The sequence below is a fragment of the Notolabrus celidotus genome, chromosome 17 (assembly GCF_009762535.1).
Source record: "Notolabrus celidotus isolate fNotCel1 chromosome 17, fNotCel1.pri, whole genome shotgun sequence".
Taxonomy (NCBI): domain Eukaryota; kingdom Metazoa; phylum Chordata; class Actinopteri; order Labriformes; family Labridae; genus Notolabrus; species Notolabrus celidotus.
Window position 1 is genome coordinate 7,361,305 of NC_048288.1, and position 14,039 is coordinate 7,375,343.

A 14,039-nucleotide genomic window follows, 5' to 3' on the forward strand; every position below is an offset into this window, starting at 1 on the left:
TGGTTTCCAAATTGCTGCAGTGCTGTTACCTCTGGCAGCGACACATGGTCATTATTGCTTACTTGCAGGAACATCCTTCACACTTCCTCACCTATCCTGCCATCCCTCCTGTAAAACTTCCTCTCTATACATCTAGATCTCAGATAAAATACATTATTAAGTGCATTTTTCCCTTATCCCCTCCTTTCCCATTTCCCTCCTCTGTCTCCCTCTCCTCTCTCCTTCTCTCTGGAGTACTCGGGTGCAGTCTAATTAGAGCCTCCGGTATTGGATGTCATTATCTCTCTGCTTTTTCTTGCACACTGGGTACAGTGCAGTACTGTATCAGCATAGGGAAATAAAATCCTACCCTGCATGCATGTATGGATAGAGGGATGTTTGCATCCTTTGCATCTGTGTCACTGAGAAAATATGCATGTGCAGTAGAAAGAGAAAGGAAGTGAGGAACAGGAGGATAGGATAAGTTATATTTGATGTGTAACAGAGTGTGAAAGCTTCAGGACCTGAAGATAGATCTGTGCTAAAATTTTTATTTGCCACCTTGTCGATCATTGTCAGCCTTTGGCCCCATGAGTTGTCTTGTGAGACACTCCTGCAGGGCGAAATATGACACTGATTTAGACCAAGAAAAATACATCATACTGCCAGGCTGTGTCACTCTGTCGCTCTTTCATGCACACACACCAACAGCTCCAAACTCACACACAGTGGCATGCATGCTACCTGCAGAAAATTGACTTATGGTCCTCTTTGGTGTGCAGGCTGACTCATGCGCTCCACTTAGAAGCACCGAGGAATCATGCTGCTTTTTTTAACGACCCGAAACGGCCAGGGTCTTTGCTATTACCCGTTTCAATGCAACACTTATTGTATGGCTCCACATGAGTGCTGATGATGAGGAGAAAACAGCTCCAGGCGGATGATGCAGTCTTACAGTTCCTGTGGCCTTGGGGCTAAAAGAAGCTAAATCTGAAGGACGTTTCTGAAGGGAACAAGGGCATTAGCAGGAAATATGAAGCCAGAAGAAGATAAGAGCTAAGTAACTGCTGCTGCCATGAATCATGGCCGCACCAATATTATCAGCAGTTCATATCAAAAGCCAGTGTGTGTGTGTAGAGTACAGTGCAAGAGCCTGCAGCACAGTGTGAAAAACTACTAGAACCCGATTTCATCAAAGAGGGAGCAAAGCTTAATAGCTTCCCTGATGTGGACTTCTACGTGACTCAGAAGAAATGGTGGATTCAACAATAAAGGATAACATCTTATAACATTAACAAGCACTGAATTAGTGAAACAAATTGTGACACTGTAAAGCTGACACTGCAGCTGCCTTATCTCACTCCTGGGAGTAAACGGGAGAATGCACACAGGAACTGCAGTAATAAAAACCTGTAGAGCCAGTCATCATTTAATGCACTGACTTCAATTTGTCCAGAAACCTTTGGGTATTAGTAAAGGAGATTTTTCTAAACTGAAATTTATATTAAAGTGATACAAATGCGTTCATAAGAAGGGGTGTGTCCGGTGTTTGTGTTGTAAAGAAATGTGCTGTTGTACCACTGCTCTCCCTGCTTATTATTGCTACTTGATTGATATATTGCTCTACTGCGGTTGAAAATTGCATTTATGCTTGTTGACCTTTTGTGCTGCATTTCGTTCATGCATTAAGATTTCTAGACTTCTCTCTGTCTGGTTCAATGTTTATTTTGTCACTCTCCTGAGTTTCTGCCATGCTTTGTCTGCAAAGCAAAGCACTTTGTAAACATTTGCTTTTAAAGGTACTTCATACATAGTTATAATTATTATTTTCATTATTATTACTTCAACATTAAGGTGTCATAAAGTTGATGCAATCATATGTATAGGTTTGAAATCCAAATTATAGCACAACAGAACATGTTTATGCACCATATCTTGAAGAGCTGACAGTGACGAATCACCCCTGTAGAACATCAAGCTCCCAAAATGAAGGACTGCTCTTGATTCCTAAATTCCCAAAAACAGCATGGGAGGTAGAGCCTTCAATCTCTCGATATCAGGCTCTTCTCCTTTGGAATCATCCACCAGTCAGGATCAGCGAGGCAGAGACCCTATCTACTTTTAAAAGTAAGTTCAAAACTTCTCTTTTTTGTAAAGCTGATAGTTATAACTGGCTGGATCAGCCTGGAGTTTTGCTGCAATAGGCTTAGACTGTCAGAGGACCTGTCACAAGAGCTCCCACACGCTCCCACCTCAACCCATCTTTCTTTCGCTCTCTGTATGCATCCTTATAATATTACTCCAATATTTCTTCATGTCACTAACACTAAATCTTCATGTACCTTTAAGTTACTATGTACTTATTGTTGGAGCTTGAGCTTCCTTGTCACATAGGTTTCTCTGGATTGTTACTACTGATTACCTGCTGCCTTGAACCTGCCTGACTCCAACTGTTACAACTACAAATATCAGTCTTCCTTTAACCTTCATTAACTGTTAAAGCGATAACAGAACAGATCCACTACACTCATTGACTGTTTATCAATATTATACTTATTCATTGATGATTATACTTAGCTGTTTCTGCTAATACCACACATCGTGTTAGCATTATTATTAGCATATAGCCTTGAATCTTTTATATCTGCTGTTGTTGTTTCTCTGTTTGTTTCTTTCTCTGCAAACCCAACACTGTCACAGCAGATGGCTGTTCACTATGAGTCTGGTTCAGCTCAATGTTTCTGCTTGTTAAATGGAAGTTTTTGAGTCTCACTGTTCCCTGAAATGTGTTGCAGAGTGCTCTGCTCATGTTAGGTTAGTGCTTTGTCTCTTTAAATAATATAAAAAAAAGAGTAAGATCTCGACCTGCTCTTTCTGTAAAGTGTCTTGAGAGAACATTTGTTGGGATTGGCGCTATATCAATGATGATTTATTTGTTTATTGATTCATGAGCAGATTAATCTACAATGACTAATCATTTAAGGACTCTATAAAAATGATGCATCCCTAAATACGAAGTACTAAACAGAAGAGACAGAAAGAAAACAAAAAAGAATGACAGTACTGAACAAAAGATACATCCACTGCCAGAAATGATAATTCTACTCTGTTACAACAAAGCCAAGAGACTTCTTTTAACGTTCTGCCTCTGACCTGACAGATACCAAATTGTTGACCCTTCACTCTGCATGTTCAAGACAGGACTGTTACGCCTCCATCACCTCCTCATCCATACAGTAAAACACAATAGGGAGGCAAAGTTCAGTCTCTTTGCTTGCATCAGAGGTAGTAATATGCGTCACTGTAGATGCTCCAACAGTAAGTAACCCTGTGTGTGAACGCTTGAGTGTGTACAGGTATGAGGCTCCTGCTGTTAGTTTATATGTCATGCCTCTCAAAGCTTCTGCAATGCTGCTACTTAATGTGAAATCACACACTGGGAAACCAATATTACACCACTGTGAGGTTTAATGTGAAGTCTAAACGCAGGGTGAAGGCAGAGTGTCGTTACGGTGCTGCAGCGTGTGAAGAGGGCCATAGTTAAAGGGTGTCCAAACACATTTCAGGGGGGCATACTACCCCAGGCCCCTCTTGCACATGCCTCTGTCCTTAAACCATAATAACTGAAATTGCAGGTCTGTTTCATTTTACCATTTACAAAGCTACAGCAGAACAAATGTGACTACACCCTAAAAATCCTTACAGTGCAATTTCTGTCCTTGAATGAATTGTTCTCACCATAAAGGTGCCGCCTCCTTTCTATTAAATCAAAGCGTGCATCAGGAGCCAAACCTATTTTATCAGTGGATTTACTGCAGTCATGGACTGGGCTGTGTATGTGTGTATATGACAGAGCTATATGCAGCCAAATGAGAATTTATAGCGTTTGTAAAATTTGGCCTCTTCCTGCACTGCTGCGCTCCCCTCGGGAAACTTTTAATCCTCTAGCATTAATGCAGCACAGGTACGTCTGGTAGATAAGGATGCAGGTCTAATGCGTGTTTGCTCAGGGTGTGGGTGTGTATGTGGATGTATGTCAGTGTTTGTCTATGCATGGTGAACACTCGCAGGGAAAACAAACGCAGGCTGGAGCAGACCTCAGGGTCAAACTGCATGGCAACACTATTTCATCAGCGCTCCTTCTCTCTCTCCCTCTCTCTCTGTCTAGCCAGTCTCCTTCTCTCTCTCTCTCTCTCTCTCTCTCCCTCTCTCTCTCTCTCCTTCTCCTTCCATCCCTCCATTCCTCTTGGCAACAGCTCCCTGATTAAAAAAAGGGCTGACCCCAAATAAACCTGTCTGCGTATCTGTCTGACCCCTCGCAGTCCCCCTGCAGACACGAACACTCACATCGGGAAAGTGCTGACAGCTGCAGACAAACCCACATGAAACATCAAAGCTTCCTGATGCAAGCGCTGATCTCACTGCATGAGTAAAGGAATGCTGAATGGGAACAGCAAATTAATATAAAACACACTCGATATCTCAATGAAAACTTCCAGAGACGAGCACTGTTTTCTTGCAGCATCTATCTCTTTTTGATTTGTCGTCTGACGCAACTGAGTTAAGCTGTCATCGACCCAGCTGACGGGAACACAATTTCATTTCATTTCAAGTGACATTTTAAAATTTGGCAGTAAATCTAATTGACAGCTGGATGTTGGATGCGTAGCCTGTGTCACTAACCTTGGAGCGCGGCGGAGCCCGGATGTACCATTTACAGTCCACGGCCTCGGTGGCGCCTGCCTTCCCATCTCTGGTGATCTGATGGGACTCAACGATACCTTCTGGCCCAACCATGTCATACTGACAGGCTGAAACACACGGATAGGCATAAACACATGCAAACACATGCAAACACATGCACACAAATATGTGCAAATACACATGGACTCACAAATATCACACATTAAGACGACTTAAGTATATAATACATGTCAAACTGGAGTATACAAAAAATGTATTGATATAAAAACAGAACTAAGAGAGAGAAAATGGAAACAAGTGAGGCAAAAACATAAAGAGAGACAGGAAGGAAACAGAGGCAGAAAGAGAGAGAGGGAGTATACCTACAGGGCAGAGGCGGGGGGACTCCCAAGTCTGCAAAGTCCGGATCTGAGGAGAGAGCAGAGGAGAGGAGGGGGCATTCATTTTTAATACATGATTACAAAATCAGGATCCTCACAGAGACAAAAACAACAAGGCGTAACAAAGCACAGAGGTACTTCCAGCAGAAAAACTACAAACTGCTGCTCTCACTCCTGAATCATTTTGTTACCCTCGAATACCTCTCCGCTACGGAGGAGTATGAGGGACGAAATAATGAGAGGAGGGGGATCATTTTTCATTTTGCACTTTGAAATAGAGGTTAAAACGATGTGAATAAAGTCGAAATGTTAGAGGAAATTGTTAAAATTAAATTTCCTGAAAATGTGGAATACGATTTTTTATAAAAAAGTTTTAGCACAATTTTGGAGAAAAACAAACAAACAAGGTTGCAAGGTTGAAATGTCACTCTCTTGCATTAAATTGTTCTTGGTCAAAGCTGCTACTGCATAAAATATATTCAATATGTTGTAGTGCTGTGTAGTGCTTCACAAATGTTATTTAACAGATCAGAGTCTTAAAAGACTTTTGTTAGTATTTCATTTGAGCTTCATGTGATAGGAAAGACAAGAAGAGAGAGCTGAAGTGATATTCTTAAATATCTGAAAACAAAACTTTGATCAAGTTCCCTGAAGTTAGCATGAAGCTCTGGGTTCATCTGTAAACATATGCTCATTACTGATGTCATACACTGATATGAGTAAAATATGACGTCGTAATAATGATCGAGATATTCAAACACAATGTTACAAATAGCTGCAGTAAGAAACACACAAGGTGTAAATGATCACAGATCACAGTCTGTGCTCAGTTCTTCTCCCTCTGCTGATGCAGGTACTGTTAGCAAACAGAGAGGCTGCAGTATTTTAGCCAGCTGCTCAGTTTACAAAGACGTGTTTCATTTTAAGATCAGTGGACAGACTGAGCTGATGAGCAGATTACATGTTTTATATTTCTCCATGTTGACCATCTGTTTTGATCATGTGTTGGCTTTTTATTTACAAGTAAATCGACACAAAAAGGTAGGGAGCGCAAGTATGTACGAGTAAGTGATCAAGAGCTGTAACCCAGGAATAGCGGACGTGTGACATCTCTACTCAGCAACCATCAACCTTTTTTTCAAAACTGTAATTGGACTGTTTTCCTGAGAATTAGACTTTTGTCTGAGTGCAAAATCAACAAAAAGTCTTCCTCCTCTAGATATTTTTGTCTTCCCTGTCCATAAGACCCTTCCGAACACTACCCTGTCTTCTTTGCAGTTAACCTGTATGTTGTTGGCATATAAACAGTTGCAAACAAGTTAAAAACTTAAGGTCAAAGATGTTTTGTGTAGAGATGTTGACTAACTTCCTGTGTGATCAAGAATTCTAATGTTCACTAACTGATCAGTTGAAGGGAAAGAAAACATCAGGGAACAATGACAATTGAGCACAATTTATGTAACATAGCTAAACCAGGGACCACAGAGTCTGCAGGTAAATTATGTCAAATTGGTTTGAAGAGTGTGGCTAATGTTAGCAAAGCTAGCACCACCAGAAGTAGGTCATCCTTGCATGTTAACATTGACATGCCCGTGTAAAGCATGACAAAGCTGATATACCACTCTGTCTCCATTTCTTAGATCAACATACTAACAAACCACACCGTGCTGCAAGATTCTACCTGTCATCTGTGCTTGTTTACATTTGGGTAAAAGAGCAGTATAGCATTATGGCAGTAGCCGTTAACCAGAGCTGCAGCCCTGGCTAGTGCAGGCCGGCTGCACTAAAGCTTAGACACAAGACGTGGCCAACATATCAGGCCTACAATGATGAAAGTGTCAGTGATTGATCATTTGTAAACCAAATCGTGATTCTGGGGCCAACTAGGGAGGGTGCCAGTCTCCATCCTCACAACTACCACCGTTAACTCAACTATCATACCCGCAGCAGAGTTACAAAAACAGATTGGTACCAGAAAGAGCTGCACAGAAACCAATACAGAATCAATGGGAATCATCACACAGGTAGATGATTTAATACCGAGAAGAAAACGGTTTGTTACTGCATCTGAGCAATTCAGGAACCCAGGGTATCTCTTTGTGTTTTTGAATGTGAGTTGAAATAGAGTTGAAATGACTTGTTTTTATTGAGAAAAAGCTAGAATTCACCTTTTTACACATGTTTTTGGGAGACCCCCCAAAACAGACTTCATCTTGTACTACACTCTGACCTATATTCTGAGTTTTACAGCAAAAATCCCACCAGACTGTTCACATTTGAAGAAACTAACTATTTTTGAGGCAATGATCCATTCCCAATCCCCCCTCTTGGCCTTGCCTGTAGTTTTGGAGCACATTTGATTTGAAAGTGGATCTAGGTATGGAGTTACACGAAGTATGGGCTAATATCTTTCACAAGGCACATGGGGACCTGTTATGTTACATTTACTAATGAAACTTGGGAATAATTGTGTTGTTCATCATTAACATGAAGTTACATTGAAATCATGGAAAATAACTAACCAATTACGAAGTCTTTCTAGTCTGCAATAGAACAAGATATTACATCAATAGATCTGGAAATAGTGCATGATTATATGTGATGATGTAGGAGTCTCTTTCTGTTTTTTTGCATTTTTCATGACACATTGGCTATGTTTTCAAATTATCTGGATGGATGCAGGATGACCATTTCCTGGAAATCTCTCCTGAGTGGCAGCTATCAAAACAGAGAGGTAAGGGTGACTTGTTGGGCCAAGGGTGGGAAATGTGACTGAGCCAATATTAAAGCCTGGTCCCTTCATCATAAACATTTTCTGACAAGCTGTTCCGTAACAACATCAACAAGGCACTGAAAGATGATTTCAGCTTCAGTAATTTCATTGGTGCTCTCTAACTCCCAACAACTCTGTAACCTAGAACCATGTTAAGTATCATGCTATCATAAAATCATCTTCTCAAGGAGTACAGACTGTGCCGAGGTTTATCTTTGAATTTCAGAGTGCTGAAAAATTCATTTTAAGGCTACACAATTTGTTGGATAAACAAGGAAAGTGTCTTAAAGTTTTCAAAGTCAACGTGAAAAGATTTCAAACAGTTAATGTTGCAGTAAATTACATCAACAGGCTCGGCCTTGCTGAGGTGTGTTACCTCTTCTTGCTAGTGAATCATCACAGTCTTGTCTTTCATCCCCAAAGATTCAATATCACTGCTCAGATGACTTCACACAGGGCAGAAATTGACTCTTGCACAATCTCTACTGTTCTTCACATCATCATCATATCTGTGTGTGGGGATGTTAACACGCTTCTCCAGCCACACTTGAGTAGGACTCCAGATGAAGTATAGCATAAATGAGTTAGAAACTAAGGTGATTTGTACTAAGAAGTCGACAAAGGAACATTTCAGAGTAACGAGCCCTTGTGTCACGTCTTCAAGGCGTATTTCTAATTGTCCTGTCTTACTATCAACTCCACGAAAGGATTTCACAATAAAACCGATTAAAGCAGTCAGAATAATTGGTATTGGACTAATTTCTCAGCTCATATTCGGCTGTATGTCACCCTGTCGCCACACTCTGACATGAAGCATTGTGTCTGAAATGGAAAAGAAGCCTCCTGCTGTTAACCGTTTTTTTTCCACAGGAGTTGTGCTTTCAAAGATACACCTTTGGCTGTCAGCCCTGGGCTGCATTTCTCTTAAGGACAGCCTGCGGAAAATAAGAAACACAAAAAAGGCTTCCCATTAAATCTGATTGTTCCTCGCCAGATTGAGACATGGTGACCGCTGGCTGAGCTCAGCGTGGAAAATGAGCCCTGATTGCACAGCAGGAACACCTTGCCTAAATGTCACCGTTTTTGTGTCTGTATGTGTGCCCTAATTTTTCTGTCTAGACATGAGTCACAGCTTCAGTGTTTATGCACAAGATTCGAAGAGGAAGTGCCATGTACACCCGGAAAAGCTGCATGCATGATGATACAACTATGGACAAAAAATGAATGGCATGGTGGAGGATGAGAATGCGTTTGAAGGTGAGCTGCATTGAGTCTGTGATCAAAAGAGAGTTTCTTGGAAGATTTATGCCAAAAGCAGGAATCCAGAAGACCTGAAACTCCTCTAACTACCAACAGAGACATAGTAAAACATTCATGTGAACACAGTGCTCAAAGAGGTACTTCAAGTCTCCTCAAAAGCTTCTCCTCAAGCTTTTGCAACAAGTTCCTTGCAATTAACAGCTGCTTTCAACTACAATTCAAATCATCTGGTCTCTTAAGAGTTGAGAGGAATACCACACATTTAAAAAGATAAAAATCAAGTGTTTTCTTTGGCCTTGGACGGCAAAGTGGAAGTGAGCAACAATTTTGTCTCTCTGGGAAGTGATGCTGTGCTTTTACCATTATAAAAAATCCACCCACATGGCCACTCTCCATGTGGAGAGCTGTTGAGTTTTCTACTTCAACCCAGTAAGTGCTTTTTTTTTATCAAGAGCAGAACACAGACATCGATTAGCTCCAACAGAGGTGGATTAAAGCTTCCCAGCCTCTTGTTTTCATTCAGACAAAAGCACAGAAAACAATGTTTTCACCGAGCAGCAGTCGCTGGTGTCGAGAAAGTAAGCCAATGTGGAAGTGCAAAAAAGGCAGTTCCTCGAGTGGCCACTTGAGGCTAGCTGCAAAAGCATGGGAATTCCTATTAGGTCCCTTTTTGCAATAGTACAGCATGGTTCATAAAATTGTTTGTTTTTTAATTTTTTTGTAATGGCGCCATTAAGATAGTATAAAGACTAAGAGTTACATATACATTTGCAAAGTTAGGGGCACAGCCAAGCTGATGGGGTGCGCTGTAGCCGTTTGTCACCAGGCTGACACCAGCCTAAGCTCCACCTCTTTCTCTATTTCTAGATTGGTCTAAAATTAGGTCGTTTCAGCGTTTCTAATATGGTGCCTGCCATTGTCATTGAGACTATGTGCATGTTTTAAACCATTGTTGGTTTTCACTGACTGGTGTGACTGTCACATTAACACATAGAGCTGTATTATAGACCGAGACAGCACGTCAGCAACACAAACTATTTTCTTAATTAATTTATTAACATATTGATGGATAAAATGAGACATATAGAGCAACTGCAGATCCAATTTTCCCAAAGCCGAGGTTGAAATTTTTAATGCAGTTGTTATGTTTGACAAAGAGTCCAAAATTTAAGGGGATACGAAATTTTAGTTAAGGCAACAGGACTGAATTGATAACCAAAAAGTTTACGTTTTGGAAACAAATACCAAATTTCCCCCAAATCCCATCTGCCAAACTGTAAATTACTTAGTTATTTTGTGCTGGAAGCTCAATAGAAAGAACTCTTCTATCTATGGTGTTGTACATATTAATCTAATGATAGAAGACAGTTTGCTTAGCTTAGCATTGAGACAGGAAAAGGAAAATAAAGGCCCACCCACATAAAAACACTCTACAAACAATATGACAACACTTTTTTTCATAAAACTATCAACATGTAACAATATGCTGATGATATAATATTTAAAAGTGACGTGGTGTTGATTTGAATATAGTGGATGTAAACTGGGCTTTTGCAGATGCACTGCATGTATTTGAAGGTTTATAACTGTTTCATTCATGCACCTTTGGATGAAAGCAGAACATGTATAACTCCTCATGAAAAACACCACTTACCATTCATGATAATGTTTATGCACAGAATAAACAAATAAATTAAGTGTGTTATATTCATTTGACTTCATTTACCTGACCTATACAAGTCACCCTCCTCATCATACATGGATGTACATGTTGTCTTCCACAGGATGCTCAGGTGTTTACAGTGAGCAGGTAGGAGGCAGACAGGAACAGGGGATGAGATCGAATTGAAGTGGAAGACAGTTAATGAAACAGTGACCTTCAGGTCATCTGTGCTGGTTGTGCCTTAGATTTATTATTGGGCTTTGGCATCACTTAACCCACTACGATCACAAGGCCAGGCAACCTCAGAGGAATAGATGCATGATGTACGTGTGCACACACATACGCTAACACACACACACTAACACACACACACGCACACCTTCTGGTGAGGCTATTTTTAAGAAGGTAACAAAGGTCCGGCTTAGACACGACTGTGCCTATAAATGCTTCTTATGTGGCCCTTGACCTTTTTAGACTCTGGCTCCTGAATTTCAATCAGGAGGGTCCCATCCCCGCCGCCATCAATCACCTCCTCTCCTCCACTGCGCTCCTTGATTAATCAATTCAATCAATTACATGGATTGATAAAATGATTGATGAACTATAAAAAGCACATGTACTCGATCCACAGCCTGGGGTTTAACCTTGTTATTTATATGCCTAGTCTCAGTCATGCTGCAATATTTGATTACAGGGGTTAAACTTTAAAAGCATCTGTTTGTTGCTACACTGAATGATAAATAGCAGAGTAAATACGCAGAGGCACACTAAAGCTTACTGTGTGTGCTGACATGTGGAGTATGTGCCTTGTCTGCTGTCACAATGCAGCTTCTTCTTAACCCCATAGACTGGGTGTGCTGAATTCAGAGCACATCCCCTCACGGCCACACCCTCTCCTCTTCTCATAAAGCTCGACTAAGTGTGTAATCTCCTGGGGCTTTACTGTATTTACCCTCTGCAACACAGAAAATGCTCACTTTAAAGCCTGCGACACAGACTTTAAGTCGCCCTGCAGCTCCACTCAGGCATATGTTGAGCTCCAGAGAAAAACACCAACAACATCCACTTATAATGTTTGATTCTAAAAAACTACAATTACACCAATGCACTGCAGCTGCACACCTGTGTATAAAACCAGAGATTAATAGAAGAATGGCAGAGTCAATGGGATTTAAACCCAGATATACCCAAGAAGCAAACAAACCCAACTCAGCTTTATTTACAGTATGAAGCACCTTTCATACATATAAGCATGCAGAGTACTTCATACAGACAAAATGCGTTTATCTCTGTATTCCTATTAAGAATCAATGAATTTAACTAAAATCAGCAATGAAATAACCCAAAATTCAAAGCCAGATTAAACAGGAGGGTCTTATGTCCCCTTTTACACATATCGAGAGTACTTCCTGTTTTCACATCAACAGTGAGTTTCAGAGTTTGGCTGAATAAAAATAGAAAGCTCTCTGGCAGGTGTTTGTGTGGGGCACACGAGGAACGTCTAAAAGGGAAGCACTCAAGGCCCTCAGTGATCCTGCAGGAACATGACATGAAAGAAGATCCGTGATGTAAGGGAGGGGGGAGGATCATGCAGAGCTTTAAAAATAAGTAAAATAACTTTAATGTCACTTCTAAACGAAACAGGTAACCAGTGCAGAGCTTTAAGACGAGGGTTTATGTGGTCCATTTTCTTTTGATGAGTTCAGATTCCTGCACAAGCTGTTGTTTCCAAATAGACTTTTTGGGTAAACTAGTAAATCTGGAGTTACAGTAATCTACTGGTGATGATGACAGCATGAATTAACATTTCAGCATCTTTAGAAATTCTTCTAGGATGGAAAAAGAAGTGCTCATGATCTCGGTCCAGAATTCAGCTGCCCGGATCATAACCAGAACCCCTTCCATCGAACACATCACCCCTGTCCTCCAACAACTTCACTGACTGCCTGTCAAATAATGCATTAACTTCAAGATCCTTCTCACATTCGACCTATCACCTCCGTACCTCTCTAAACTCCTTCATACCCACACACTTAGCCGCACTCTCAGATCCTCTTCCTCCATGCTCCTCACTGTACCTCATGCTCGTTTGACCTCCATGGGATCTCAAGCATTCAGCTGTGCAGACCCCCAACTCTAAGACTCTTTACCACAAACCATCCATGACTAACTCTCTTTCCAGTTTCAAATCCTGCCTATAAAGCCTCCCTTTTAGAACTGCATGTTTTATCCCATACTGTCTTCTCTTATAATAAGTCTGTTCTATTGTTTTTGCATAAGTAAGGTGACGTTGAGTGTCCCGAAAAAGCGCCCATAAATAAAATGTTTTTATAATTATTATTATAACTAATATTATTATTAGTAGTAGTAGCAGCAGTGTTAGTATTATTATTAGAATAAGGGTTAAAATCTCAGTCAAAATCTAGAATTAGGGCAAAAATCACAATTATTTTGATTAATATCAGGATCCCGCTTATCAAATACCATCACTCACTGATTTGCATCACACGTATGTATTTAACTTAAATAACTCAGGATGTGCACGTTCAAACATCTATATCTAGACCCTGTCTGTTCCTAATTTCATTGTATGCAAGTCACGCAATGACAATATAGGCATTCTATTCTATTCTAGTTGGCACCAGAATTACTGGAGTGTTTTTCCACTGTGTGATGAAACAGCAGAGGATCTGGGCTCTTCCACCACTCACATTTTATAACAGGTTGCAGTTTTAACCTTTGATTCAGCCTTTTCTTTTTTTACTTTTTTTCAAAGTTATATTTTTAGGCTTTTTATGCCTTTAATTGGTAAGACAGCTGAAGAGAGACAGTAAATGTGGGGAGTAGAGAGTGGGGGAAGACATGCAGGAAATGGTCGCGACCAGGAGTCGAACTGGCGACTTCTGCGACAAGGACTGTAGCCTCTGTACGTGGGGCGCTTAGACCGCTAGGCCACCAGCACCCCTGATTCAGCCTTTTCAAGCTCTCATCATCATAACATCAAAACTTAGGCTCATACTGTATCTCATTATAATACGGACCGATATCACTCACTTATCGGCCTGGCAGTCAGCAGCTTGTTAACGCCCCTTATTGCCACTGCTTGTCCTGCTTACTCTGTCCCTCTACCTTACTAACACACACACACACACACACACACACACACACACACACACACACACACACACACACACACACACACACACACACACACACACACACACACACACACACACACACACACACACACACACACTCCTTTAGCTCCTCTTCCTGCTCT

The 14,039-nt window shown here is 40.8% G+C and overlaps 1 protein-coding gene across 4 annotated transcripts in view; it reads right to left on the reverse strand.

Annotated features, from left to right (window-relative positions):
* The window catches only part of neto1l (neuropilin (NRP) and tolloid (TLL)-like 1, like), a 117,260-nt gene that overhangs the window by 27,681 nt on the left and 75,540 nt on the right, over positions 1 to 14,039 (reverse strand). For all 4 annotated transcript variants that reach the window (XM_034705829.1, XM_034705828.1, XM_034705826.1 and 1 more), the window contains exons 6-7: positions 5,050 to 5,091; positions 4,663 to 4,790 (exon numbers count right to left, since the gene is read on the reverse strand). In XM_034705829.1, coding sequence (XP_034561720.1) covers positions 4,663 to 4,790; positions 5,050 to 5,091 — 170 coding nt within the window. The remainder of the gene's footprint in view (positions 1 to 4,662; positions 4,791 to 5,049; positions 5,092 to 14,039) is intronic.